The following is a 26,015-nucleotide window of genomic DNA, read 5'->3' as shown; positions in this document are numbered from 1 at the left end:
ACTGCTGTTAAAGTAACTCAATATAATAATTCCTACAACAAGGTGTCGGGGGTTAAAGTACATGTACAAGACACATTTCCGGGTAAGTGTTGTCAACATAACATTTGTTATAATAGTTATTACGTCTGTATATTTAAATATTTCATCTTTGTCTATTATTTACTCTTTTATATTACTGTTTTTTTTATTGCTTATTGGCTTATTTATAATATCTGTTTTGAACTTGTTTATTTTTACTATGTCTATTGTTATTTCTATACTGCTGTAAATCCTTTAAATGTCCCCGCCGTGGGACTAATACATGATTATCTTATCTTATCATATCTTATCTGAACAGAGGAAATATGGGTAAGACATTCGCGAGACATCAGTTGTTTTATTTTGCCAGCAAAATATGTCCACTTCCGGTATCCCCCTGTTTAACGCCCGTTAGCTTGACGCGACCGGGAGGGACAACAGCGAGCGGAGCTACAGTCAACCAGGCTCTTGAAGCGCAAACAAATGGACGCCGTCGGTTAACTTTGGCTCTTTTGTTCCCACGCACACGCACACGGGGATACTTTCGTCGGGTGAACCGTTCATCTTGTCGTCTCTCCGCCCGGAAAGACCCAGTGGGCTCCGCTGACCCCCGTCGGGCCTCGTCGTCGTGGCCCCGCAGGACTCGAGTGAAAGTTGGGACCGGAGTGCCAAACTTCTGCTTCCTCTCCGCGGGGCCCGGGGCTCCTGTCACCGGCCCTGTGGACTGGTGCAACCCGCCACCAGGTGAGGGGACGACGACCAAGCCGCCCGCTCCAGATGTGTCGTAAAAGTCATCTTATTTTCTGGCTTTTTTACGGCATTAGCTTAGCTTGACAACTTCCTGATGTCTCTGCTAGCGAGAAGCTGTTCGCTCCTTCCGCCAGACAGATCTGCTTTCTCCTGTTGTTTATCGATTATATATCGATTATATCAAACACGCCGAATCGTTCAGTCGGGACGTTTTGTCTTACGGTAGGCTTGGAGGGGCACATTACGTTAGCAACAGTTGTTAGGGATTTTTAGCATGCGGGGCTTAAAGCTAACGTTAGTTATCCACCATAGGAGGCCACAATACTGCCACAATACTGCCACAATACTACCACAATACTGCCACAATACTACCACAATACTGCCACAATACTACCATAATACTACCACAATACTACCACAATACTGCCACAATACTGCCACAATACTACCACAATACTGCCACAATACTACCACAATACTGCCACAATACTACCACAATACTACCACAATACTGCCACAATACTACCACAATACTGCCACAATACTACCACAATACTACCACAATACTGCCACAATACTACCACAATACTGCCACAATACTACCACAATACTACCACAATACTGCCACAATACTACCACAATACTGCCACAATACTACCACAATACTACCATAATACTACCACAATACTACCACAATACTGCCACAATACTACCACAATACTACCACAATACTGCCACAATACTGCCACAATACTACCACAATACTGCCATAATACTACCACAATACTGCCACAATACTGCCACAATACTGCCACAATACTGCCACAATACTGCCATAATTCAGACCTAATGTTACCATAATACTGCCATAAATCACCCGTAATACTGCCATAATACTGCTTTAAATCAGCTATAATTCAGCCATACAACTGTCATAATAATAGAGCCATAAAACTGTCATAACAATAATAATAATAAAGCCATACTACTGTCATAATAATAATAATAATAATAACAATAGAGCCATACTACTGTCATAATAATAACAATAGAGCCATACTACTGTCATAATAATAATAATAACAATAGAGCCATACTACTGTCATAATAATAACAATAGAGCCATACTACTGTCATAATAATAATAATAACAATAGAGCCATACTACTGTCATAATAATAATAATAACAATAGAGCCATACTACTGTCATAATAATAATAATAACAATAGAACCATAATAATAAAGCCATACTACTGTCATAATAATAATAATAGAGCCATAATAATAAAGCCATACTACTGTCATAATAATAATAACAATAGAGCCATAATACTGTCATAATAATAATAATAGAGCCATCGTAATAGAGCCATAATACTGTCATAATAATAATAGAGCCATAATAATAGAGCCATACTACTGTCATAATAATAATAACAATAGAGACATAATAATAAAGCCATACTACTGTCATATTAACAATAGAGCCATAATACTGTCATAATAATAGAGCCATAATAATAGAGCCATACTACTGTCATAATAATAATAGAGCCATAATAATAGAGCCATACTACTGTCATAATAATAATAGAGCCATACTACTGTCATAATAATAATAGAGCCATAATAATAGAGCCATACTACTGTCATAATAATAATAGAGCCATAATAATAGAGCCATACTACTGTCATAATAATAATAACAATAGAGACATAATAATAAAGCCATACTACTGTCATATTAACAATAGAGCCATAATACTGTCATAATAATAGAGCCATAATAATAGAGCCATACTACTGTCATAATAATAATAACAATAGAGCCATAATAATAAAGCCATACCACTGTCATAATAATAATAATAATAATAATAGAGCCATACTACTGTCATAATAATAACAATAGAGCCATAATAATAAAGCCATACTACTGTCATAATAATAATAACAATAGAGCCATAATACTGTCATAATAATAGAGCCATAATAATAAAGCCATACTACTGTCATAATAATAATAACAATAGAGCCATAATAATAAAGCCATACTACTGTCATAATAATAATAACAATAGAGCCATAATAATAAAGCCATACTACTGTCATAATAATAATAACAATAATAATAATAATAATAGAGCCATACTACTGTCATAATAATAATAACAATAATAATAATAGAGCCATACTACTGTCATAATAATAATAACAATAATAATAATAGAGCCATACTACTGTCATAATAATAATAACAATAATAATAATAATAGAGCCATACTACTGTCATAATAATAATAACAATAATAATAATAGAGCCATACTACTGTCATAATAATAATAACAATAATAATAATAATAGAGCCATACTACTGTCATAATAATAATAATAATAATAATAATAATAATAGAGCCATACTACTGTCATAATAATAATAACAATAATAATAATATAGCCATACTACTGTCATAATAATAATAACAATAATAATAATAGAGCCATACTACTGTCATAATAATAATAATAATAATAGAGCCATACTACTGTCATAATAATAATAACAATAATAATAATAATAGAGCCATACTACTGTCATAATAATAATAACAATAATAATAATAGAGCCATACTACTGTCATAATAATAATAATAATAATAATAATAATAGAGCCATACTACTGTCATAATAATAATAATAAAGCCATACTACTGTCATAATAATAATAATAATAATAGAGCCATACTACTGTCATAATAATAATAATAACAATAGAGCCATACTACTGTCATAATAATAATAATAGACATACTACTGTCATAATAATAATAATAAAGCCATACTACTGTCATAATAATAATAATAATAATAGAGCCATACTACTGTCATAATAATAATAATAGACATACTACTGTCATAATAATAATAGACATACTACTGTCATAATAATAATAATAATAATAATAATAGAACTACTGTCAGTTCTGTTGGGAAACTGTTTTCTGTCTTTTTTTAAAACTAAAACATTCACACTGTAATTAAGAAGACTACCTTTCCATCACCCATATAAATAATATCATTGATCACAGGATGTGTGATTTTATGTCTCCATATTTACACCCACCTGGCCAGATGACCAGTTCCATGTCCCACTATGAACAACCTCCATCTAAATGATTTCCTCCAACGTAACCAGCACTGGGCCGATGTTTTACAGTAAACGTGATGTTATTGTTTACATATCAGCTCCGTGAGAGATTCACTGTGCACAGATCAGCTGATCAGGCTCCAGCTTCATGTTGTCTTTTGCTGTTGCAGGAGAAAGGAATCCCTTTGATGGGAGAATCCTCTTTCCTGGCCTCCTGGGTCAATCGGCGTGCCATGATGATGGGTATGTGTGTGTGTGTGTGTGTGTGTAGATAGTCAAGCCTTCACTTCTTTGCCCATAACGCGTTCTTGCTGCCGATCTTGAAAGACGATAAAAGAGGATTACAAATAAATCACAGTTTACATGGAGCAACAATGATTTCCGGTTAACTAAACTGTACCTTTTAGGTTTATATATTTGACCTGTTTTAGGTTGAAGTGATGAGCTGCGTTTAATCGATCTTTGTCCTCACCCAGATGAGCAGGAGGCGCTGAACTCGATCATGCAGGACTTGGCCGAACTGCACCGCTCCAGCCGTCCTGCCATGTTCCTGTCGGACCTCGGCAAACCCAAAGCCTCCTCGCCCAAGAACCAGGTAACCACGGCGACGGATGCAGGCATGTCTGTCAACAACAACATGTGTTCTCATTCCTCCCGTGTGGTGTGTCTCTCCGACAGAACGACGTCAGAGTGAAGTTCGAGTTCAAAGGGGAGAAGAGGTGAGGGCCAGTTCCACCACTTTAATGTTGTCCACGCTGACCTGCAGCCGCGACCTCTGACCTTTCCTCCCCTCCTTAGGATCCTACAGTTCCCTCGACCCGTCAAGCTGGACGACCTGAAGGCGAAAGCCAAAGTGGCGTTCGGTCAGACGATGGACCTTCACTACACCAACAACGAGGCGAGGAGCCTTTTGGACAGGCGCTCATTCTATTGATCGACCTTTGAAATAATCAATGTCAACAACAACGTTGTCTTTTCTTCCTGCAGCTGGTGATTCCACTGACCACTCAGGACGACCTGGACAAGGCCGTGGAGCTGCTGGATCGCAGTGTTCACATGAAGAGCCTGAAGATCCTCCTGGTGCTGCAGGTCTCCTCTCAGGTGAGCAGCTCCATGTGTTCACCTTTCATCTGGACGCTGTTAGCATGTTAAACTGCAAACAGGAAGTCAAGTGTCTCTTTCTGCAGAACTCCTCCTCCAACATGGACCTCCTGTCGTCCCACGAGCAGCTGGACAACACGGGGTTCAGGGTCGCTGACAAGAGCATGCTGGCTCTGATAGGTGATTCATGTCTCCTGGTTCAGGCTCTCTGATGCACCTGCTGGCTATAACACAAGATCCTCCGTTATGTATTAATAATAATAAGCAACGCTGCTCCTCAGGCTCCCATTCGACGGACCGCAGCTCCCCTCCTCCCGGTTACATTCCCGACGCGCTGCAGCAGGTGGCGAGGAACGGCTCCTTCACCAGCATCAACAGCGAGGGGGAGTTCATCCCCGAGAGCATGGACCAGGTAGGTCCCCCTTCAGCTCTCTATAGACGGAAAGAACCATGATTCATAGTTTATGTTTTTATAGCACGTTTCTCTTCCTCAGATGCTGGACCCGCTGTCTATGAGCAGTCCAGAGAACTCTGCGTCTGGGAGTTGTCCCTCTCTAGACAGCCCGCTGGACAGGTCAGGACCTTTATACACTTTAAGAGTCTAAGGAGTCGCATGCTATGTTCAGATGGTTGGAGACACATGGATATACGATGCCTTATTACCTATCTGCAGATCAGATTAGTTGTATGATCAAGCTCCTGAATGCACACCCAGTCTAAATAATATATATAATATATTATTATTATTATTTCGTGCAGCGACTACCCAAAGTCCAGGATGCCGCGAGCACAGAGTTACCCAGACAACCACCAGGACTTTCCAGGTAAATGTTGGGAAACATTTTAATAACTAAAAAAAATGAACTCAACTTCTAAGTGTGGACACTAAACCGTTGGTTCCTCCTCCTCCTCCTCCTCCTCCTCCTCCTCCTGCTCCTACTCCTCCTCCTGCTCCTACTCTTCCTCCTCCTCCTCCTGCTCCTCCTCCTCCTCCTCCTCCTGCTCCTCCTCTCTAGAGTATGACGTCCCGGTGTTTGAGAAGTCGGGGAAAGGTGGAACGTACCCTCGGCGATACGGCATTCCCTTCGGTCTTCAAGATTACAGTGACGGTGGGTTTATTGTCCTGAAAGAAGCCTGAATAAGTGAGCTATGTTTAAATCTATGTTCATAACCCCGGTGGTCCTCCTCCTCCTCCTCCTCTTCCTCGGCAGGGAGGAAGACCTTCCCTCGCGCTCGGCGAACACAGGTCCACGGCTTCCGCTCGCCGGTCAGCTTCAGCCCGACGGAGCAGTCGCCCTGCACCAGCAGCGGCAGCAGCAGCGTCTTCACCCCCGACCTGGAGGAGGCCCCGGGGCCCGGCAGGAGGCCGCGGAGGGGCAGCGACATCGAACCCAACCCCACCGCCCCCACCCTGTCCGTCATGGACATCAGCCCCCCCAGCCGCTGTGAGTCGCACGTGGATTCTGTTGGTGAGCGCCTCATGCAGGTCGGCTGTTGTTTATGATGATGTCATGATGTGTTCAGCTCCGCGAGCGCCAACCAACTGGCGGCTGGGAAAGCTTCTGGGTCAAGGCGCCTTCGGACGGGTTTTCCTCTGCTACGACGCCGACACCGGACGGGAACTAGCGGTCAAGCAGGTCCAGTTTGACCCCGAGAGCCCGGAGACCAGCAAGGTGAGAGATGTAGGCATGGTTATTATCAGATAGGGTGCTGCGTGTATAACACATGAACAATAACATAGAGTGGGTGTATAACACATGAATAGTAACATAGGCTACATGTATAACACATGAATAGTAACATAGGCAGCATGTATAACGCATGAATAGTAACATAGGCTGCATGTATAACACATGAATAGTAACATAGGCTGCATGTATAACGCATGAATAGTAACATAGGCTACATGTATAACATGAATAGTAACATAGGCTGCATGTATAACACATGAATAGTAACATAGGTTGCATGTATAACATGAATAGTAACATAGGCTGCATGTATAACATGAATAGTAACATAGGCTGCATGTATAACACATGAATAGTAAAACAGGTGGGTGTATAACACATGAACAGTAACATAGGCTGCATGTATAACACATGAATAGTAAAACAGGTGGGTGTATAACACATGAACAGTAACATAGGCTGCATGTATAACACATGAATAGTAAAACAGGTGGGTGTATAACACATGAACAGTAACATAGGCTGCGTGTATAACACATGAATAGTAACATAGGCTGCGTGTATAACACATGAATAGTAAAACAGGTGGGTGTATAACACATGAACAGTAACATAGGCTGCATGTATAACACATGAATAGTAACATAGGCTGCGTGTATAACACATGAATAGTAAAACAGGTGGGTGTATAACACATGAACAGTAACATAGGCTGCATGTATAACACATGAACAGTAACATAGGCTGCGTGTATAACACATGAACAGTAACATAGGCTGCATGTATAACACATGAATAGTAAAACAGGTGGGTGTATAACACATGAACAGTATGAAGATGCTTGTTTCCGGGCCTCCAGGAGGTGAGCGCTCTAGAGTGTGAGATCCAGCTGCTGAAGAACTTATGCCACGAGCGGATCGTCCAGTACTACGGCTGCCTGAGGGACACCATGGAGCGAACGCTCTCCATCTTCATGGAGTACATGCCCGGCGTGAGTTCACCTCCACTGTAATGCTTTAATGATGCGTCCCGACCTCCTGATTGACGTTGGCTTTGTGGTTGAAGGGCTCCATCAAGGACCAGCTGAAGTCATACGGAGCGCTGACGGAAAACGTGACCCGCCGATACACCCGGCAGATCCTGGAGGGGGTCTCGTACCTGCACAGCAACATGATCGTTCACAGAGACGTCAAAGGTGAGGAGGGGGGCGGGGAACTTTATTTCATAGAGCGTGAACAGGAAGCTGCAGCTAGGTGACTCTCTCTTGGTTCAGGGGCCAACATCCTGCGGGACTCGGTGGGCAACGTGAAGCTGGGGGACTTCGGGGCCAGCCGGCGGCTGCAGACCATCTGTCTGTCGGGGACGGGCATCATGTCGGTGACCGGCACCCCCTACTGGATGAGTCCTGAAGTGATCAGTGGCGAGGGCTACGGCAGGAAGGCGGACATCTGGTGAGAGCGCCCTCAAGTCTCTGGAGGGCTTGAGTTCAGAGCGGGTTCTGGTTCTGGAGTCAACGTGTTGTTTCCCCCTTTAGGAGCGTCGGCTGCACCGTTGTGGAGATGCTGACGCAGCGACCCCCGTGGGCGGAGTTCGAGGCCATGGCGGCCATCTTTAAGATCGCCACCCAGCCCACCAACCCCGTGCTGCCCGCCCACGTGTCGGACCACTGCCGAGACTTCCTCAAGCGGATCTTTGTAGAGACTAAGCAGCGGCCGTCTGCCGACGAGCTCCTGAGGCACATCTTTGTCCATTAACCCCCCCCGCCCGATACGGCCTTACCTGACGGGGCGCCCTGCCTCTGACTCCGCCCCCTCCACCTCCTGCTGAAACTATATGGACCAGGAGGAGCTGGCTGAAAGAAGGTGGGGCGTGCCGACCGGTGTTGGGGGTCCTCCCGTCTCTGTTTGTATGAGACCGCCATAGAGGACATGAATTTAGATTTTATTTCTCTCCGCAAGTTGCACCTTAATTTCTCAACCGACGAGGGGCGGAGCTCTTTCTCCTGACTCCTCCTCTTTTTAAACGTTTGTACGGTTTCTCTCTTCTTGCGTTTGGGAGTGGCGTTGGTGTCGTGGACCTACAGGAGGTGAAGCCGGACTCTTACGTGGCCCTGGACCCCCCCAGCTCGCTGACCCGACCCCAGAATGTAGTCTCCTGCCAAAACCCAGAGGGACGTGATGACCCGGGCCCGCTGCTAGACACGAACCTGAACCCCGGATGCAGAGGACACTCACCTGCCCTCATCCCGCCTCCTCTTCACTGTCGTCTCCTCCTCCTCCTCCTCTTCCTCCATCTTTGTTCTTCGCAGTGTGCCTTTTCTGTTTTTTTAAACGCAGCGTAGGACTCTTGAGTTTTTTGTTGTTTTGCCTCCCGGTAAACTGCCTTCGCACCGTTCGCCCACAAATCCCGCTGATCCCAGTTCAGCCGTTAATGTCCGCTTCTGCCTTTTCTGTAAGGGGGACACCGGGTCTCACCGGGTCTCCCCTGGTCTCACCGGGTCTCCCCTGGTCTCACCTGGTCTCACCGGGTCTCCCCTGGTCTCACCTGGTCTCACCTGGTCTCACCTGGTCTCCCCTGGTCTCACCTGGTCTCACCGGGTCTCCCCTGGTCTCCCCTGGTCTCACCGGGTCTCCCCTGGTCTCACCTGGTCTCACCGGGTCTCACCTGGTCTCACTGGGTCTCATCGGGTCTCCCCTGGTTCTGTCTGGTCTCACCTGGTCTCACCTGGTCTCACCTGGTCTCACCTGGTCCCGTCTGCTCTGGCCTGTAACCAGATGTCAGTCACACTTCTGTCTGCAATGTACCAGCTGACCGGTACTCGACAGGGATTGGCTGGTTGGTCTTTAGGGGCGTGGCTCCTCTGCTTCCTCCTCTCTGATCCGATTGGTGGAGCTGTTGTCGGGCGGATTCGCTGTGTGGAAGTTTACCGTCTGGTTCAAATCCAGTCAAGACCGGACTGTTAAAACACGTTAATGTAGAGAAAAAATGATTTAAATGTAATTCACAGCTTAAGATATTCGACAAATTAATCTGCAAACGATTATCGATCGATTATCGATATTTAAGACAAAAACATCACGTTCCAGCATTTCAAATGTGAAGAAGTAGTTTCAGTCATCTATGAAGGTAAATGTAATATCTTTAGACCATTAATCCAGAAAAAATACGTTTATTAATGAAAGGTTGAGAATTCAGCCATGAAATCAATTAGGAATCAATCAATTAATATCTAATTAATCAATTAGGATCTAATTGATTTCATGAAGTTTCTCATCAGAAGAAGAAAAGGAAGGTTTTCAGACTCTGCTGTTCTGCTTCATTACTGAAGCGGGAAAGGGGCGGGGCAACAAGCTCTCAGCTGATTGGCCGGAGGTCTGGCTGCATGACGCTGTCCGTCAAAGCTCTTATAGCTCTCCTCCCCACAGGTACATTTACAGGTAACATCCCAGTGTGTGTGCGTGTGTGTGTGTGTGTGTGTGTGTGTGTGTGTCACACCTCCTCAGATCAGACCCACACTTGAAGACGTTTACAGCATCTCACAGCTTTGTTCCTTTGTTGTTGTTGTTGTTGTTGTTGTTGTTGTTGCTGCCAAATCAGATGTGAACTCGCCACTTTAGCTCGACCACAAACGCTCCGTTTCCTCCCGAGCTTCCACAGTCTGAATATGATGTGATCGGTCACGTGATCAATAACGACTCTTCCTGAATGTTCGTCGGGATTCAAACCGACGCTCTGAAGCTCGTCTTCAGGTCAAATCTGACCTTAAAGGTGCAATCGGTCACAAATTCACACGTCGGCACGGAAACAAACGTCCCATGATGCACTTGGTTCTCTAAAACCTCTCGCTGAAGCTCACACGACTTCACGTCTATTTATTAATATTCCAGCCGATGTTTAACGGTACGAAGCTCTGGAGGTCTGGCTTGTTGCTGCTACTCGCTAATTCTTTAATGATCTTAAATGTTTTCCTGGAAGGAACTCGTTTGGTACGATTTAATTTAAGAGAAATAAAACTTAAATGATGTCGGCTGATTCAACAAATACGGAGAATAAAGTCTCCAGAATAATATCTTAACCTTGGAAACGTTCTCAGAAGTGATTAAGGAACTATTTTAATTTCCCAATGCAGTGCATTACGTGTTTGTTGTTGTAGTCCCTGCAGCGGCCACCGGGTGTCAGTAGAGAGAACTTCTGGTTCTCCACACAACAAACCCTTCAACGCCAAAAGAGCTTCTTCAAATGTTACTGGTTGTATTGGGTTTGAGGCGGCTTGCAGTAACTGGTACGAGCCGCCAGCACTGGTCCCCTCGATACGCTCGTTATGCTCGTTATGCACTACCTTTGATTCACTGGCGCCGGGTGCAGCTCCGTTCAGCGACCTTTCTTTTGCACATTTTAAAGACTGTGTGTGTGTGTGTGTGTGTGTGTGTGTGTGTGTGTGCGTGTGCGTGTGCGCAAGAATGTAATGTCTCTTTATTTTTTTTTAACCGTCAGATGGCCTCGTTCACCACGTGGAGCCCAGATCCACCTGTAGTCCTCTTTAGTGTCTAAAGCCACTGCTGCCACTCCTGTGTGTGTGTGTGTGTGTGTGTGTGTGTGTGTGTGCGTATGTGAGCGTAAACGTGCAATTTGTGCTATTTGGACACTGCGCCCAAAATGCCTTTGAGCATTCTGACTGTAGGAGGGGAGAACATTCAAATAATGATAATTAAAAAAAAAAAAATAGAAATAATGTACAAATGTATAAAACTAAAATGTACCCTTTTTTTAAATAAGCAAAGTCCACTTATACCCCAAATGTCTGGTCTCTGTGTATTGTTAAAGAAGCCATGTTTATAATTCTAATTGGTTTGTGACCAATACGCCTGTTTATATCAGATCTGTATATCAGTGGTACGCATAATTTTTTAATATATATTTTTTATTTTACTTTTTTTTTTTAAATGGGAGATTTTATGCATGGTTGGGTCTCGAGGGACGCAGCGGTGCCGTGGAATGGTTGCTGTTTTCTGGCAAGATTCTGGAGTATTGCGACCGCTCTGTGTTCATAATTACAACGATTATGATGACGAAAAACAATAAAAAGATATTTATTTCACTTTCGTGATCGTGTCTTCTTTTGTTTAATGCAAAATGTAAAAAATTAGAATTTTAAATAGACTCAGTGGTTATGTTTGAGGGTTTTATACATTATATACAATTAAATACATATAAATATCAACTACCTTGAAAACCTAATTTCAATGTATATTTTATTTATTTTTAACACTTATTTGCTTTTATCTTTTCCGCTTAATTAATTTATATTATTGAATGTCTTCACCGGAAGTATGAATGTGACACACTTTGTCTAACTTTACTGTGTCGGTTTAATCTGGTTTATCATGTGCCGAGGCTGCCCTCTGGTGGTGCAACACGTGTAACTACACATTTAAATGCAGTGGATTACAGGTAAAGTGAGGCTTTACTCCCTCTAGCGGCCACAACTGGTCACTACAGCTGGATTTATTTGGAGTTAACTGAATTGTCTACAAGCATTACTTCCTATTTCCTACAAAATAAAACTCATATTTAATACGGATGTTTTAATTTGTAATATTTAACGCTATAATTGCAGTTAAATTGAGCGAGAAAGTTAAGCACTATTATTTAACATATCTTGTTTCACATTGTCTTATTATATTAAAATGTTTCTAGATAATTGGACTGTTGACGTCATTAATAGCAGATTAAAACAATGAGTGTTAGCGCCCTCTAGCGGCCACAGTCAATGACAACAGCGGTATCAAGTTTGACAAATTACATACAAGTAAGATTTCCGGTTGAATCATTCAAAATAAAAGCTCAATAGGCGTAATTACGCCGGTTGACGACCAGAGGGCAGCGTAGAGTCATTGAGGCCAATGACACAACCGTCATGTAAAAAACTATAATAAATTAGATATATTAAAAAATAATGTTTTTAAATGAATGATAATGACTTATAGGATGAGTTATCCTATAACTCTTATTATAGTTATCCTATGTTTATAGTTTCTATGCAATAATCACAACCCTGCAGTGACACTCCACGAACACTAGAGCAGCATCACAGCGCAGATCATTTTAATGAGCTTTTCAATACAAATCATTTAGTTACACCATTTGTTTACATGAAGTGCATTCTGTTGTCGATCAGAACCACACTATGGAGGTAATGTTTTAATTTTAATATGATTCAATATAGAAACATCTGGTCTAATATTAGCTTTTTATTTATTTATTAATGTTGTTTATTGTTCCACATTCCTAGAGTAACATTAGTGGACAGCAGCATGTCACTACATGTATACTTGTTGTGAGACCTTCACTGAACTCCGTAATTACCAAAACCAATCTTCTTATGTAGAACTACTTGTTCCTGTAAACACATAATAATAATATAATATATAATGTTTAATAATAACACTCATAACTAACAGGTTAACTTGCATGTTACACCTTGTATGTGCATTAAAAGACACTTGTTAAAGAATGTAATCAATAAAATAAAGTTGCGCAATGATTCATTTAAAACCTGCAGGGCGGAAGTCCCGTGAACGCTGTCAAAATAAAAGCCCCCCCAGCGACACGGTACCGCACAGACTCCATCATGAGCTCCTCGGCGGCTGCAGCTCGAGCTCTGCGGCTCTGCGCGCGCTGCTGCCGGACTCCGGCGGCGCACCGGGCCGGTCCGGAGCCGCCGCTTCGGGGCTTCGACGCCCGGAGGACCCTGAACGTCCAGGCGGCCAGCGGGGCCGCGGAGGCCGGCAAGCTGAAGAGCATCGACGACCTGCCCGGACCCAGCTCGACCACCACGCTGTACTGGCTGTTCCTGCGAGGGTACGCGGACAAGAGCCACCTGCTGCAGGTCGTTATTACCACATTCATAACCATGAAAAGAGCCATAACGACATTAAACTTAAACTGGAGTTTATTCTTATTTTTTATTATAGAGATTAAATAAAAGGTTTGTAGTATATTAGTATATTAGTATATTTTGTGCAGTATTGAGTATTTCCTAGAAATATTTCCCTAGAAGCTTCAACAGGAAACTGTAACTGTATGTTTGCACAAATGGAAGAAGTGACAATAAAGCTAATTTTGAACTTTGAACTTTGAACTGTGACAACAATATTCAAATGTACAAATAATATATAAATAAATCACCTGATTGTCCTGTAAATTAAAAACAAAACCCAAGAAATAAATGTAATAAAGACACGAAAATAAGTCTTAATAACTTAATAATCACACAGAAATGAAAAACTGAGATTTAAAGATGATTTAAATTCATATTGTGAATAATAACTTTGGACTCACCTCGTTTGTCATTTGTTTCTTGTTAGTAATTAATAAACTATTGTGGTAGAAGTATTGAGAATATTGATATAATAATATATAACATATGTGACGTGAAACCCAATCCCCACTCAGGATGTGCAGAAGAACCTCTACGGGCCCATCTGGCGCTCCAGGATCGGCCCGTTTGACCTGGTCAACGTGGCGACCCCGGAGCTCGTGGCCCAGGTGATCCAGCAGGAGGGCCGCTACCCGTGCCGGGCCGAGCTGCCCCACTGGAAGGAGTACCGGGACCTGAGGGGCCAGGCCTACGGGCTGCACGTGGAGTGAGTGGAGCCGCGTTCCTTCGGTCCAACGGAGACGTTCCTCTGGCGTGTGGTCTGAAGAAGCTCTTTCCCTTCCAGCTCGGGGCCGGAGTGGTACCGCATGCGCAGCGCCCTGAACCCCAAGATGCTGAAGCCGCGGGAGGTGGTGGCCTACGCGCCCGTCATCCAGCAGGTGGTCGGGGACCTGCTGCGGCGCGTCGAGCTCCTCCGGAGCCGCAGCCGGGATCGGGCCACCGTGTCCGATGTGGCCGCCGAGCTCTACAAGTTCGGCTTTGAAGGTGGGAGGTGGTTTAAGTGTTGGTCGAGGTCGAGGTCAGGGGGGACGGGTTGTGACCCTTTGACCTCCTGCAGGTATCTCCTCCATCTTGTTTGAGAGCAGGTTGGGCTGCCTGGAGGAGGACATCCCCCCGGACACGCTGCGCTTCATCACCGCCGTCACCGAGATGCTGACGCTGTCCGAGACCGTGGTCCTCTTCCCCCGCTGGAGCCGCGGCGTCCTCCCCTTCTGGAGCCGCTTCGTCCGGGCCTGGGACGACCTCTACGACGTGGGTACGCGGCCGGGGAGCGAGCGCAGGAGGGGCGTGCGCCAAGGGGCGTTCAAATGCAAGTGAGGAAAGAGCTGTTTGTGTTTCCGCAGCTCGCTCACTCATCGACAGGAGGATCGCGGAAATCGAAGCTCAGGTGTCGGGCGGCGAGCCGGCGGAGGGCATGTTCCTGACCTACCTGCTGTCCTCTGATAGGCTGAGCAGAGCCGAGGTCTACATCAGTGTCACCGAGCTGCTGCTGGGGGGCGTCGACACGGTGAGCGGGGGGAACCTTCAGGGCTCAGTCAATCAGGGTTCATGATGCATCGTAATGCATAAAAATGCATCAAAAACTAGGGAGTAGGAGTAGGAGGAGTAGGAGGAGTAGGAGGAGGAGTAGAATAAGTAGAAGTAGTAGAAGTAGAAGTAGTAGTAGTAGAAGTAGTAGAAGTAGGAGTAGTAGGAGTAGGAGTAGGAGTAGAAGTAGGAGTAGGAGTAGGAGAAGTAGGAGTAGGAGGAGTAGGAGTAGGAGTAGTAGGAGTAGAAGTAGTAGAAGTAGTAGGAGAAGTAGTAGTAGTAGTAGTAGAAGTAGGAGTAGAAGTAGTAGAAGTAGAAGTAGGAGTAGGAGTAGGAGTAGGAGTAGTAGAAGTAGGAGAAGTAGGAGTAGAAGTAGTAGAAGTAGGAGTAGTAGGAGTAGGAGTAGGAGTAGGAGTAGTAGAAGTAGGAGTAGTAGGAGTAGGAGTAGGAGTAGTAGAAGTAGGAGAAGTAGGAGTAGAAGTAGTAGAAGTAGGAGTAGAAGTAGTAGAAGTAGGAGTAGTAGGAGTAGGAGTAGGAGTAGAAGAAGGAGAAGTAGGAGTAGGAGAAGTAGAAGTAGGAGTAGGAGTAGAAGGAGTTGGAGTAGGAGTAGTAGGAGTAGGAGTAGGAGTAGTAGGAGTAGGAGTAGGAGTAGGAGTAGAAGAAGTAGGAGTAGAAGTAGTAGGAGTAGGAGTAGTAGGAGTAGGAGTAGGAGTAGGAGTAGGAGTAGAAGTAGTAGGAGTAGGAGTAGTAGAAGTAGGAGAAGTAGGAGTAGAAGTAGTAGAAGTAGGAGTAGTAGGAGTAGTAGGAGTAGAAGTAGGAGTAGAAGTAGAAATAGTAGGAGTATGAGTAGGAGTAGGAGAAGTAGTAGAAGTAGTAGTAGGAGTAGAAGTAGTAGGAGTAGTAGTAGTAGAAGTAGGAGAAGTAGAAGTAGTATGAGTAGGAGGAGTAGTAGAAGTAGGAGTAGAAGTAGGAGTAGAAGTAGAAGTAGGAGAAGTAGAAGTAGTAGAAGTAGGAGTAGAAGTAGAAGTACGAGTATAAGTAGAAGTAGTAGGAAAAGTAGAAGTAGAAGTGGGAGAAGTAGGAGGAGAAGTAGAAGAAGTAGTAGGAGAAGTAGAAGTAGAAGTGGGAAAAGTAGAAGTATGAGAAGTAGAGGAAGTAGAAGTAGGAGGAGTAGGAGTAGAAGTAGGAGTAGGATAAGTAGAAGTAGGAGGAGTAGGAGTAGAAGTAGGAGTAGGATAAGTAGAAGTAGGAGAAGTAGTAGTAGTAGTAGTAGTAGTTGAAGTAGGTTAAGTAGGAGTAGAAGTAGGAGTAGTAGGAGTAGTAGAAGTAGGAGTAGGAGTAGGAGAAGTAGGAGTAGAAGTAGAAGTAGTAGTAGGAGTAGGAGTAGAAGTAGGAGTAGGAGAAGTAGTAGTAGTAGTAGTAGTAGGAGTAGAAGTAGGAGGAGTAGGAGTAGGAGAAGTAGGAGTAGAAGTAGAAGTAGTGGTAGTAGGAGTAGAAGTAGGAGAAGTAGGAGTAGAAGTAGAATAAGTAGAAGTAGGAGTAGTAGAAGTAGGAGTAGGAGTAGGAGAAGTAGGAGTAGAAGTAGTAGTAGGAGTAGAAGTAGGAGTAGGATAAGTAGAAGTAGGAGAAGTAGTAGTAGTAGTAGTAGTAGTAGAAGTAGGAGTAGGAGTAGGAGTAGTAGAAGTAGTAGTAGGAGTAGGAGTAGAAGTAGGAGAAGTAGTAGTAGGAGTAGGAGTAGATGTAGGAGAAGTAGTAGTAGAAGTAGGAGAAGTAGAAGTAGTAGCAGTATGTGTAGAAGTAGTAGGAGTAGGAGAAGTAGGAGTAGGAGGAGTAGGAGTAGGAGTAGTAGGAGTAGAAGTAGTAGAAGTAGTAGGAGAAGTAGTAGTAGCAGTAGTAGAAGTAGGAGTAGGAGTAGGAGAAGTAGGAGTAGAAGTAGGAGAAGTAGGAGTAGAAGTAGAAGTAGTAGTAGTAGAAGTAGTAGAAGTAGTAGTAGAAGTAGAAAGTACTTCCAGCAGGTGTGTTCCTCATGAGGAGTTTCCTGTTGGAGGTCTTGATGTCTGAGGCTCCGCCCACATACCTCACCTATACATGTTGTGAACAGTCTGCTTTCTAGAATACTTTCTAGAATACTTTCATACCTCACCTGTGCATGTTGTGTCTGGAGGAGGTTCTGGACAACAGAACTCAGATCTCCTTGATGTCCCTGAACACACACGTTGAAAACAGAGCTGAATATTGTGTCTCTGAAGTGGAAAAGTTTCCATCTTCAACTGGAGGGAACAACAGAAACAGGTTCTGGTTCCCCTCCCCCACCTCCCAGAGGGCCGGAGCCCGTCGGGCTGCATTCCCAGGAGGGGTTGAGGCTTGTTGTCGTGTTCCTCACATTGTTTCACTGAAGTCACAGAACGTTCACAGGTCCTCCAGCAGGAAGGAAATGAAACACCTCTGAGGTAGAAAAATATCCATTCATAAATGACCCTGAAGATATCCATTCATAAATGACCCTTACCCATCCATTCATAAATGACCCTGAAGATATCCATTCATAAATGACCCTTACCCATCCATTCATAAATGACCCTGAAGATATCCATTCATAAATGACCCTGAGCCATCCATTCATAAATGACCCTGAGCCATCCATTCATAAATGACCCTGAGCCATCCATTCATAAATGACCCTGAGCCATACATTCATAAATGACCCTGAGCCATACATTCATAAATGACCTCTGCCTCCTCTCAGACCTCCAACACCCTGTCCTGGGCCTTGTACCACCTGGCGAGGGACCGCCGGGCTCAGGAGCGACTGCACCGGGAGGTGAGCTCCGTGTGTCCCGGAAGACGGGAGCCAATCACGGAGGACCTGAGCCGGATGCCATACCTGAAGGCCGTCGTCAAGGAGACGCTACGGTGAGCAGACTCCTGAAGGCCTCTCACGCTCAGAGAGGTTCAGTTTCTATAACCCAGAGTCACAACCTCCCCTCAGAGGGCTTTATGATCTGTACACATACAACATCCCTGACCTTTGACCTCACATCGGATCAGGAAACAACCCTTCCAATGGACCCTATGAGATGTGAAGTCACAACGACTCCGGGGAGGAAGCAGAGTTAATAAGGTGCAATGGAGAGATGTAAATTCATCCATAAGGAGAGAGAGAAGAGGAGATAGGTGCTCAGTGTATCCTAAAACATCCCCCAGCAGCCTATAAGCCTATAGCAGCATATCAAGGGGCTGGACCAGGGCAAACCTGATTCAGCCCTAACTATAAGTCTGTTCTTAAATGAGGTGACTGTCTTATAGATCAGTGATTCTTAACCATAGGACCCCGACTGGGCCGCAAAAAGGGCCCCAATCTGCCCTTCGCGGCCCGCAGGTGCAAATGAGTTGTTTATTGCTGCGTTCACACCAAACGTGTTGCGAGTGGATCCCATGCGAGTGGATCCCATGCGAGTGGATCACATGCAAAGTCAATGCACAGACGCAAATGACGCGGCGCGAAGTTGTGAAAGCCAATCAGCGTTGAGACGCTCCGCCCCCTGGCTGCTGCTGCTCTAGTAGCAGCCAATCGGTGTTGAGAAGCTCCGCCCCCTGGCTGCTGCTGCTCTAGTAGCAGCCAATCAGTGTTGAGAAGCTCCGCCCCCTGGCTGCTGCTGCTCTAGTAGCAGCCAATCAGTGTTGAGAAGCTCCGCCCCCTGGCTGCTGCTGCTCTAGCAGCTCTGGATGTGGAAGTTATCCAGACGGAGTCGGTGGAAGTCCCCGAGCTGTGTGAGCCTACAGATGATGTTATGAACCCAGACACAAGGGTGTTAGATGTTACGACGTTTATGGGATGTCCACATCCAGTTTAAAGCAGAACTAGTGGTTATTTGGTACATGGTGGACGGAGGATATGATAACTGTTTCCACGGTTAAAGCCACAGAGATAAGCCACGCCCCCTTTAGGCGCGAATGAACGCAGCATAACAAGCTCCAATATGAAGAAGAAGACTGACTTGTCTTGTTGTGTTTACATACAGATAATAAATAAATGTCTTTGGGATCACATTGTTAAGTTTCAGTCAGAATTTAGAAAACACCACAGCACAGAGACAGCACTGGTGAAAATTACAAATTACCTCCTAATTGCATCAGATAAAGGACTCATCTCTGTACTGGTATTATTAGACCTTAGTGCTGATAAAGGACTCATCTCTGTACTGGTATTATTAGACCTTAGTGCTGATAAAGGACTCATCTCTGTACTGGTATTATTAGACCTTAGTGCTGATAAAGGACTCATCTCTGTACTGGTATTATTAGACCTTAGTGCTGATAAAGGACTCATCTCCGTACTGGTCTTGTTAGACCTTAGTGCTGATAAAGGACTCATCTCCGTACTGGTCTTGTTAGACCTTAGTGCTGATAAAGGACTCATCTCTGTACTGGTCTTGTTAGACCTTAGTGCTGATAGAGGACTCATCTCCGTACTGGTCTTATTAGACCTTAGTGCTGCGTTCGACACCATTGATCATGACATCCTATTACAGAGACTGGATCAGTCGATTGGCATTTCAGGTACCGCACTAAGTTGGTTTAAATCCTATTCATCAGATCAATCTCAATTTGTATTTGTAAACGATGAAGCCTCAATGACCACCAACGTTAATCACGGAGTTCCACAAGGTTCTGTGCTTGGACCAATTTTATTTACTATATATATATATATATATATGCTATATATTATATGCTTCCTTTGGGCAATATTATCAGGAAACACTGCATAAACTTTCATTGCTATGCAGACGATACTCAATTATATATATGGATCAAACCAGAGGAGACCAACCAGCTCGCTAAAATTCAAGAATGTCTTAAAGACATAAAAACATGGATGACCTGCAACTTCCTGATGTTAAACTCAGACAAAACTGAAGTTATTTTACTGGCCCTGAACACCTCAGAGATCAATTATCTGGTGATGTGGTTTCTGTAGATGGCATTTCCCTGGCATCCAACACCACTGTAAAGAATCTCTAGTTATCTTTGACCGAGACTTGTCCTTTAACTCCACGTTAAGCAAATCTCAAGGATTGCATTTTTTCAACTACGTAACATTTCAAAAATCAGGCACATCTTGTCTCAAAAAGATGCAGAAAAGCTGGTTCACGCGTTTGTTACTTCCAGACTAGATTACTGCAACTCCTTATTATCAGGCTGCTCTAATAAGTCTCTTAAGTCCCTCCAGTTGATCCAGAATGCTGCAGCTCGTGTACTCACAAAAACTAAGAAAAGAGATCACATTACTCCTGTATTAGCTGCTCTGCACTGGCTCCCTGTAAAATCAAGAATCACATTTAAATTATTCTCCTCACCTACAAAGCCTTGATTGGTGATGCACCATCATATCTTAAGGAGCTTGTAGTACCATATTGCCCCACTAGAGAGCTGCGCTCACTAAATGCGGGGCTACTTGTGGTTCCTAGAGTCCTAAAAAGTAGGATGCGAGCCAGAGCCTTCAGTTATCAAGCTCCTCTTTTATGGAACCAGCTTCCACTTTCAGTCCGGGAGGCAGACACAGTCACCTCATTCAAGAATAGACTTAAGACTTTCCTCTTTAATAGCCCTTATAGTTAGGGCTGAATCAGGTTTGCCCTGGTCCAGCCCCTTGATATGCTGCTATAGGCTTATAGGCTGCTGGGGGATGTTTTAGGATACACTGAGCACCTATCTCCTCTTCTCTCTCTCCTTATGGATGAATTTACATCTCTCCATTGCACCTTATTAACTCTGCTTCCTCCCCGGAGTCGTTGTGACTTCACGTCTCATAGGGTCCATTGGACCTGGAGGTGTCTGATGCTGGTGAGCCGGCCTCCCATTGGCCCTGCTGATGCCCCGCCCCCCCCTCCTCTCTACCTCCTTCTGTTTCATGGATTGGAGTTCCATTCATACATTGTCATATTCATGTAATGTGTTTATGTAACTCTGTAACTGTTCATCTGGTCACATGACATCTATTCATCTGTCCATCCGGGGAGAGGGATCCTCCTCTGTTGCTCTCCTGAAGGTTTCTTCACTTTTTTCCCTGTCAAAGGTTATTTTTGGGGAGTTTTTCCTGATCCGATGTGAGGTCAAAGGTCAGGGATGTCGTATGTGTACAGATTGTAAAGCCCTCTGAGGGGAGTTTGTGATTTGTGATATTGGGCTATACAAAATAAACTGAATTGAATTGAATTAAACAATAGAAGCATTTCAAATCTGTCATTGTGACTGTTATTGTTAATTTGTCACCATATAAACAATATGCTGGTTCTGTGATGCCAAAATATAAACTGTAAGTGGATTTTATTTAGTTATAGAATACAAATCCAACCCAGAATGAGATCAACTAGAAAACAAAAGAAAACCAAGACGTCCCCCGAGGTCAAAAAGGTTAAGAACCCTTGGTCTAGATGATGTTATGTTTTATAGATGATATATTTGTATATTTTATAGATATCTTTACATTTTATAGATGATATCTTCATATTTTATAGATTATATTTTTATATTTTATAGATTATATTTGTATATTTTATAGATGATATCTTTATATTTTATAGATGATATCTTTATATTTTATAGATTATATTTGTATATTTTATAGATTATATTTGTATATTTTATAGATGATATCTTCATATTTTATAGATGATATCTTCATATCTTATAGATGATAATTTCATATTTTATAGATGATATCTTATATATCTTATATATCTTATATATCTCAGCACAGAGAAGAGGGCTCTGACCTCTGACCTTGTGTTCCTCTGCAGTCTTTATCCCGTGGTGCCCGGTAACGGACGCTTCATCTCCGAGGACGAGGTGGTCGTGGGCGACTACTGGTTCCCGAAGCGGGTATGAGAGCTGCACCTTGACCTCCGTGACCCCGGTGCCCCCGAGACCAGCCCTTGACCCCTTCTCTTTGACCTCGTGACCCCGAGACCAGCCCTTGACCCCTTCTCTTTGACCCCGGTGACCCCGAGACCAGCCCTTGACCCCTTCTCTTTGACCCCGGTGACCCGGGACCAGCCCTTGACCCCTTCTCTTTGACCCCGGTGACCCGGGACCAGCCCATGACCCCTTCTCTTTGACCCCGGTGACCCCGAGACCAGCCCTTGACCCCTTCTCTTTGACCCCGGTGACCCGGGACCAGCCCATGACCCCTTCTCTTTGACCCCGGTGACCCCGGGACCAGCCCTTGACCCTGGTGACCCCGAGACCAGCCCTTGACCCCTTCTCTTTGACCCCGGTGACCCCGGGACCAGCCCATGACCCCTTCTCTTTGACCCCGGTGACCCCGGGACCAGCCCATGACCCCTTCTCTTTGACCCCGGTGACCCGGGACCAGCCCTTGACCCCTTCTCTTTGACCCCGGTGACCCGGGACCAGCCCATGACCCCTTCTCTTTGACCCCGGTGACCCCGAGACCAGCCCTTGACCCCTTCTCTTTGACCCCGGTGACCCGGGACCAGCCCATGACCCCTTCTCTTTGACCCCGGTGACCCCGGGACCAGCCCTTGACCCTGGTGACCCCGAGACCAGCCCTTGACCCCTTCTCTTTGACCCCGGTGACCCCGGGACCAGCCCTTGACCCCTTCTCTTTGACCCCGGTGACCCCGAGACCAGCCCTTGACCCCTTCTCTTTGACCCCGGTGACCCCGAGACCAGCCCTTGACCCCTTCTCTTTGACCCCGGTGACCCGGGACCAGCCCTTGACCCCTTGTCTTTGACCCCGGTGACCCGGGACCAGCCCTTGACCCCTTCTCTTTGCAGACCCAGTTCCACCTGTGCCACTACGCCACCTGTCACGACGAGGAGCAGTTCGTGGGCGCCGAGCTCTTCGCCCCTGAGCGCTGGCTGCGAGACGCCGGCGGCTCCTACCGCCACCACCCGTACAGCTTCCTCCCCTTCGGCGTGGGCGTGCGGGCCTGCGTGGGCAAGAGGCTGGCGGAGATGGAGATGTTCTTCGCCCTGTCCCGGGTGAGGAACCCCACCGTGACCTTCCCCTCTGACATGAGAGAACAACCCCGGTGTCTCCTTAACTCACCTTCCTGTCTCCTCAGCTCGTGCAGCACTACGAGGTCCAGCCCGAACCCGGAGCTCCGGTCGTGGAGCCCAAGACTCGAACCCTGCTGGTCCCCGCGAGGCCCATCAACCTGCGCTTCCTGCCCCGGGCCTGAGGAGGGCGCCACCGAGGCTCAGCGAGCTGCTCGTTATTCTAGGAGCAACGTTGAAGAACGAACTCCATTAAATAACCTTTAAAGTCAACTTGGAAACGAGGGAAGGAGAGGAAAGGAGGGGAGGAAAGGAGGAGAGGAATCAAGGGAAGGAAAGGAGGATTAGTTCTTGCAACAGTTTAAATAACAATCAAAGCTTCTCTTTGCACAGAACATTGATTTAACCGTTTGTATTTAAGACGACATAACCTCTATAACACCTGTAATGTTATCATGACTGACTACGTGTTGTTGTTGTTGTTGTTGTTGTTGATCGCTTCATTTAAATAAAGTTTTGGTCTGAACTTGTTTTTATTATCTTGACTCTATTGATGATGTTCACTGAGCCTTTGTGTTGCATTGTGGGTCTTTGGAGGCTCGTGGCCTCTCTGCAGTACAGTTGGTTACTTTATTTGTATTTAACTTATTTAAACACGTGAACAGTCAAATAAACCTTTAACATACATTATTGATACATAAAAACATTATGATCAGTGCAATGGTTTAATATCAGTTCACCTGGACAGGTGGGAAAATCCTGCACCTGGCCATTATTTTGAAGGTCAAACAGCGCCACTTCCGGTGGTCCTAACTTTGAGCAGCTTGACGCCGCCCATCTCCTGTGCGCGAGGACGTCCAGGTGGCTTAATGCGCTCTTCTCAGGTATTTAAACAGGACCAATGTTAACACGTGCACGTTCTGCATGTTGAATATAATCGTTGTTCTCATAAATAAAATCATATTGGGGATGTGTTTTAAACCTCCGCCTCTAGGAGCCGCTGCGCATGTGCGGACTTCTATCCCCGTCTCGGTGGGTCTAGACTCCGCATCTTTTGCAGCGGAGGCCGCGTTCCTCTAACCGCAGCACCGCGCGAGGCTCCGCATCCCTCCGCTCCTCCAGACCGGACCCGGCTGATGCATCCCCGCATTCCCGCATGTAGTTCTGCTCTCCAGCGGACATGTAACCGGGGGTCCCCTCTCCTCCAGCCCGCTGTACGCGCGCCTTTGCCCCCACGGAGGACTAGTCCGCTCGGGGATCCAGCTCAGGCTGCCGGGGGAACGCGGACCTCCACACCGACGGGAATGCACCCGAGCCGGGGAAGAAGGCGTTGAACATGTCCGGTGCTCCGGACTCGGAAGGCTCCTTTTGGCTTCACGTGAACGCGCACGAGGCGCGTCAACCTGTCGGGAATAATGGTGAGTGGCCTGGTTATACGCGCTCGGTGCGTCTCTTTTGTCTCAGATGCGCGCGCACACACACACAAACAGACACACACGCACACACGCACACACACACTTGCTGTCAACCAACCTGATGAACCGGGGCGCGTGCACGTGAAGCAGTCCGGTAACTGCGGGGCGCTGGAGGCTTGAAATAAGGTCAGTGGATCCGGGTGACGGAGGTCTGTGATGGAGGTCTGTGATGGAGGTCTGTGACCCGGATGGAGGTCTGTGATGGAGGTCTGTGACCCGGATGGGGGTCTGTGATGGAGGTCTGTGACCCGGATGGGGTGATGGAGGTCTGTGACCCGGATGGGGGTCTGTGATGGAGGTCTGTGATGGAGGTATGTGACCCGGATGGAGGTCTGTGATGGAGGTCTGTGACCCGGATGGAGGTCTGTGATGGAGGTCTGTGACCCGGATGGAGGTCTGTGATGGAGGTATGTGACCCGGATGGAGGTCTGTGATAGAGGTCTGTGACCCGGATGGAGGTCTGTGATGGAGGTCTGTGACCCGGATGGGGGTCTGTGATGGAGGTCTGTGATGGAGGTATGTGACCCGGATGGAGGTCTGTGATAGAGGTCTGTGACCCGGATGGAGGTCTGTGATGGAGGTCTGTGACCCGGATGGGGGTCTGTGATGGAGGTCTGTGATGGAGGTATGTGACCCGGATGGAGGTCTGTGATGGAGGTCTGTGACCCGGATGGAGGTCTGTGATGGAGGTCTGTGATGGAGGTATGTGACCCGGATGGAGGTCTGTGATAGAGGTCTGTGACCCGGATGGAGGTCTGTGATGGAGGTCTGTGACCCGGATGGGGGTCTGTGATGGAGGTCTGTGATGGAGGTATGTGACCCGGATGGAGGTCTGTGATGGAGGTCTGTGACCCGGATGGAGGTCTGTGATGGAGGTCTGTGACCCGGATGGAGGTCTGTGATGGAGGTCTGTGACCCGGATGGAGGTCTGTGATGGAGGTATGTGACCCGGAAGGAGGTCTGTGATAGAGGTCTGTGACCCGGATGGAGGTCTGTGATGGAGGTCTGTGACCCGGATGGAGGTCTGTGATGGAGGTCTGTGACCCGGATGGGGGTCTGTGATGGAGGTCGGTGACCCGGATGGAGGTCTGTGATGGAGGTCTGTGACCCGGATGGGGGTCTGTGATGGAGGTCGGTGACCCGGATGGAGGTCTGTGATGGAGGTCTGTGACCCGGATGGGGGTCTGTGATGGGGGTCTGTGATGGAGGTCTGTGATGGAGGTCTGTGATGGAGGTCTGTGACCCGGATGGGGGTCTGTGATGGGGGTCGGTGACCCGGATGGACCCATCTGGGTCCTCCACAGAGTGGATGGGTCTCATTAGAGCAGATGGATGGATG

General features: G+C 45.9%; 3 protein-coding genes across 3 annotated transcripts in view; all 3 read left to right on the top strand.

Annotated features, from left to right (window-relative positions):
* The first annotated feature begins 423 nt into the window (after nucleotides 1-423).
* Nucleotides 424-11,444, top strand: map3k2 (mitogen-activated protein kinase kinase kinase 2). The gene is made up of 17 exons (XM_034549083.1): nucleotides 424-762; nucleotides 4,091-4,163; nucleotides 4,397-4,515; nucleotides 4,599-4,639; nucleotides 4,719-4,818; nucleotides 4,908-5,021; nucleotides 5,108-5,201; nucleotides 5,303-5,433; nucleotides 5,516-5,595; nucleotides 5,781-5,845; nucleotides 6,038-6,130; nucleotides 6,233-6,466; nucleotides 6,546-6,694; nucleotides 7,572-7,703; nucleotides 7,778-7,907; nucleotides 7,986-8,163; nucleotides 8,247-11,444. Exons 2-17 carry the CDS (start codon nucleotides 4,109-4,111, stop codon nucleotides 8,464-8,466), a joined length of 1,935 nt encoding a protein of 644 aa, XP_034404974.1. The 5' UTR covers nucleotides 424-762; nucleotides 4,091-4,108; the 3' UTR covers nucleotides 8,467-11,444.
* Nucleotides 11,445-13,318: 1,874 nt separating this feature from the next.
* On the top strand, nucleotides 13,319-23,732 carry si:ch211-113j14.1 (cytochrome P450 27C1). Its single transcript, XM_034549149.1, has 9 exons — nucleotides 13,319-13,601; nucleotides 14,168-14,358; nucleotides 14,437-14,636; nucleotides 14,710-14,907; nucleotides 14,996-15,159; nucleotides 17,926-18,092; nucleotides 21,980-22,061; nucleotides 22,980-23,186; nucleotides 23,270-23,732. Exons 1-9 carry the CDS (start codon nucleotides 13,344-13,346, stop codon nucleotides 23,384-23,386), a joined length of 1,584 nt encoding a protein of 527 aa, XP_034405040.1. The 5' UTR covers nucleotides 13,319-13,343; the 3' UTR covers nucleotides 23,387-23,732.
* A 274-nt stretch (nucleotides 23,733-24,006) lies between these two features.
* The window catches only part of LOC117741988 (transmembrane protein 198-B-like), a 19,129-nt gene continuing 17,120 nt past the window's right edge, over nucleotides 24,007-26,015 (top strand). The window contains exons 1-2 of the mRNA XM_034549300.1: nucleotides 24,007-24,085; nucleotides 24,196-24,619. The gene's annotated coding sequence lies outside the window, so the exon portion shown is untranslated. The remainder of the gene's footprint in view (nucleotides 24,086-24,195; nucleotides 24,620-26,015) is intronic.

The sequence above is a fragment of the Cyclopterus lumpus genome, chromosome 2, assembly GCF_009769545.1.
Source record: "Cyclopterus lumpus isolate fCycLum1 chromosome 2, fCycLum1.pri, whole genome shotgun sequence".
NCBI classification, from domain to species: Eukaryota; Metazoa; Chordata; class Actinopteri; order Perciformes; family Cyclopteridae; genus Cyclopterus; species Cyclopterus lumpus.
The sequence above is the reverse complement of the archived record's forward strand: the minus strand, read 5'-3'. Positions and strand labels throughout refer to the sequence as shown.

What these genes read in the sequence shown, in the direction of transcription:
- map3k2 (XM_034549083.1), top strand. Translation starts at nt 4,109, where the DNA reads ATGGGAGAATCCTCTTTCCTGGCCTCCTGGGTCAATCGGCGTGCCATG. An exon ending in TCGGCGTGCCATGATGATGG is followed by an intron (nt 4,164 to 4,396) that starts GTATGTGTGTGT and finishes GTCCTCACCCAG; the next exon opens with ATGAGCAGGAGGCGCTGAAC. An exon ending in CAACCACCAGGACTTTCCAG is followed by an intron (nt 5,846 to 6,037) that starts GTAAATGTTGGG and finishes CCTCCTCTCTAG; the next exon opens with AGTATGACGTCCCGGTGTTT.
- si:ch211-113j14.1 (XM_034549149.1), top strand. Translation starts at nt 13,344, where the DNA reads ATGAGCTCCTCGGCGGCTGCAGCTCGAGCTCTGCGGCTCTGCGCGCGC. An exon ending in TGCTGGGGGGCGTCGACACG is followed by an intron (nt 15,160 to 17,925) that starts GTGAGCGGGGGG and finishes GCCTCCTCTCAG; the next exon opens with ACCTCCAACACCCTGTCCTG. An exon ending in TGTTCTTCGCCCTGTCCCGG is followed by an intron (nt 23,187 to 23,269) that starts GTGAGGAACCCC and finishes CTGTCTCCTCAG; the next exon opens with CTCGTGCAGCACTACGAGGT.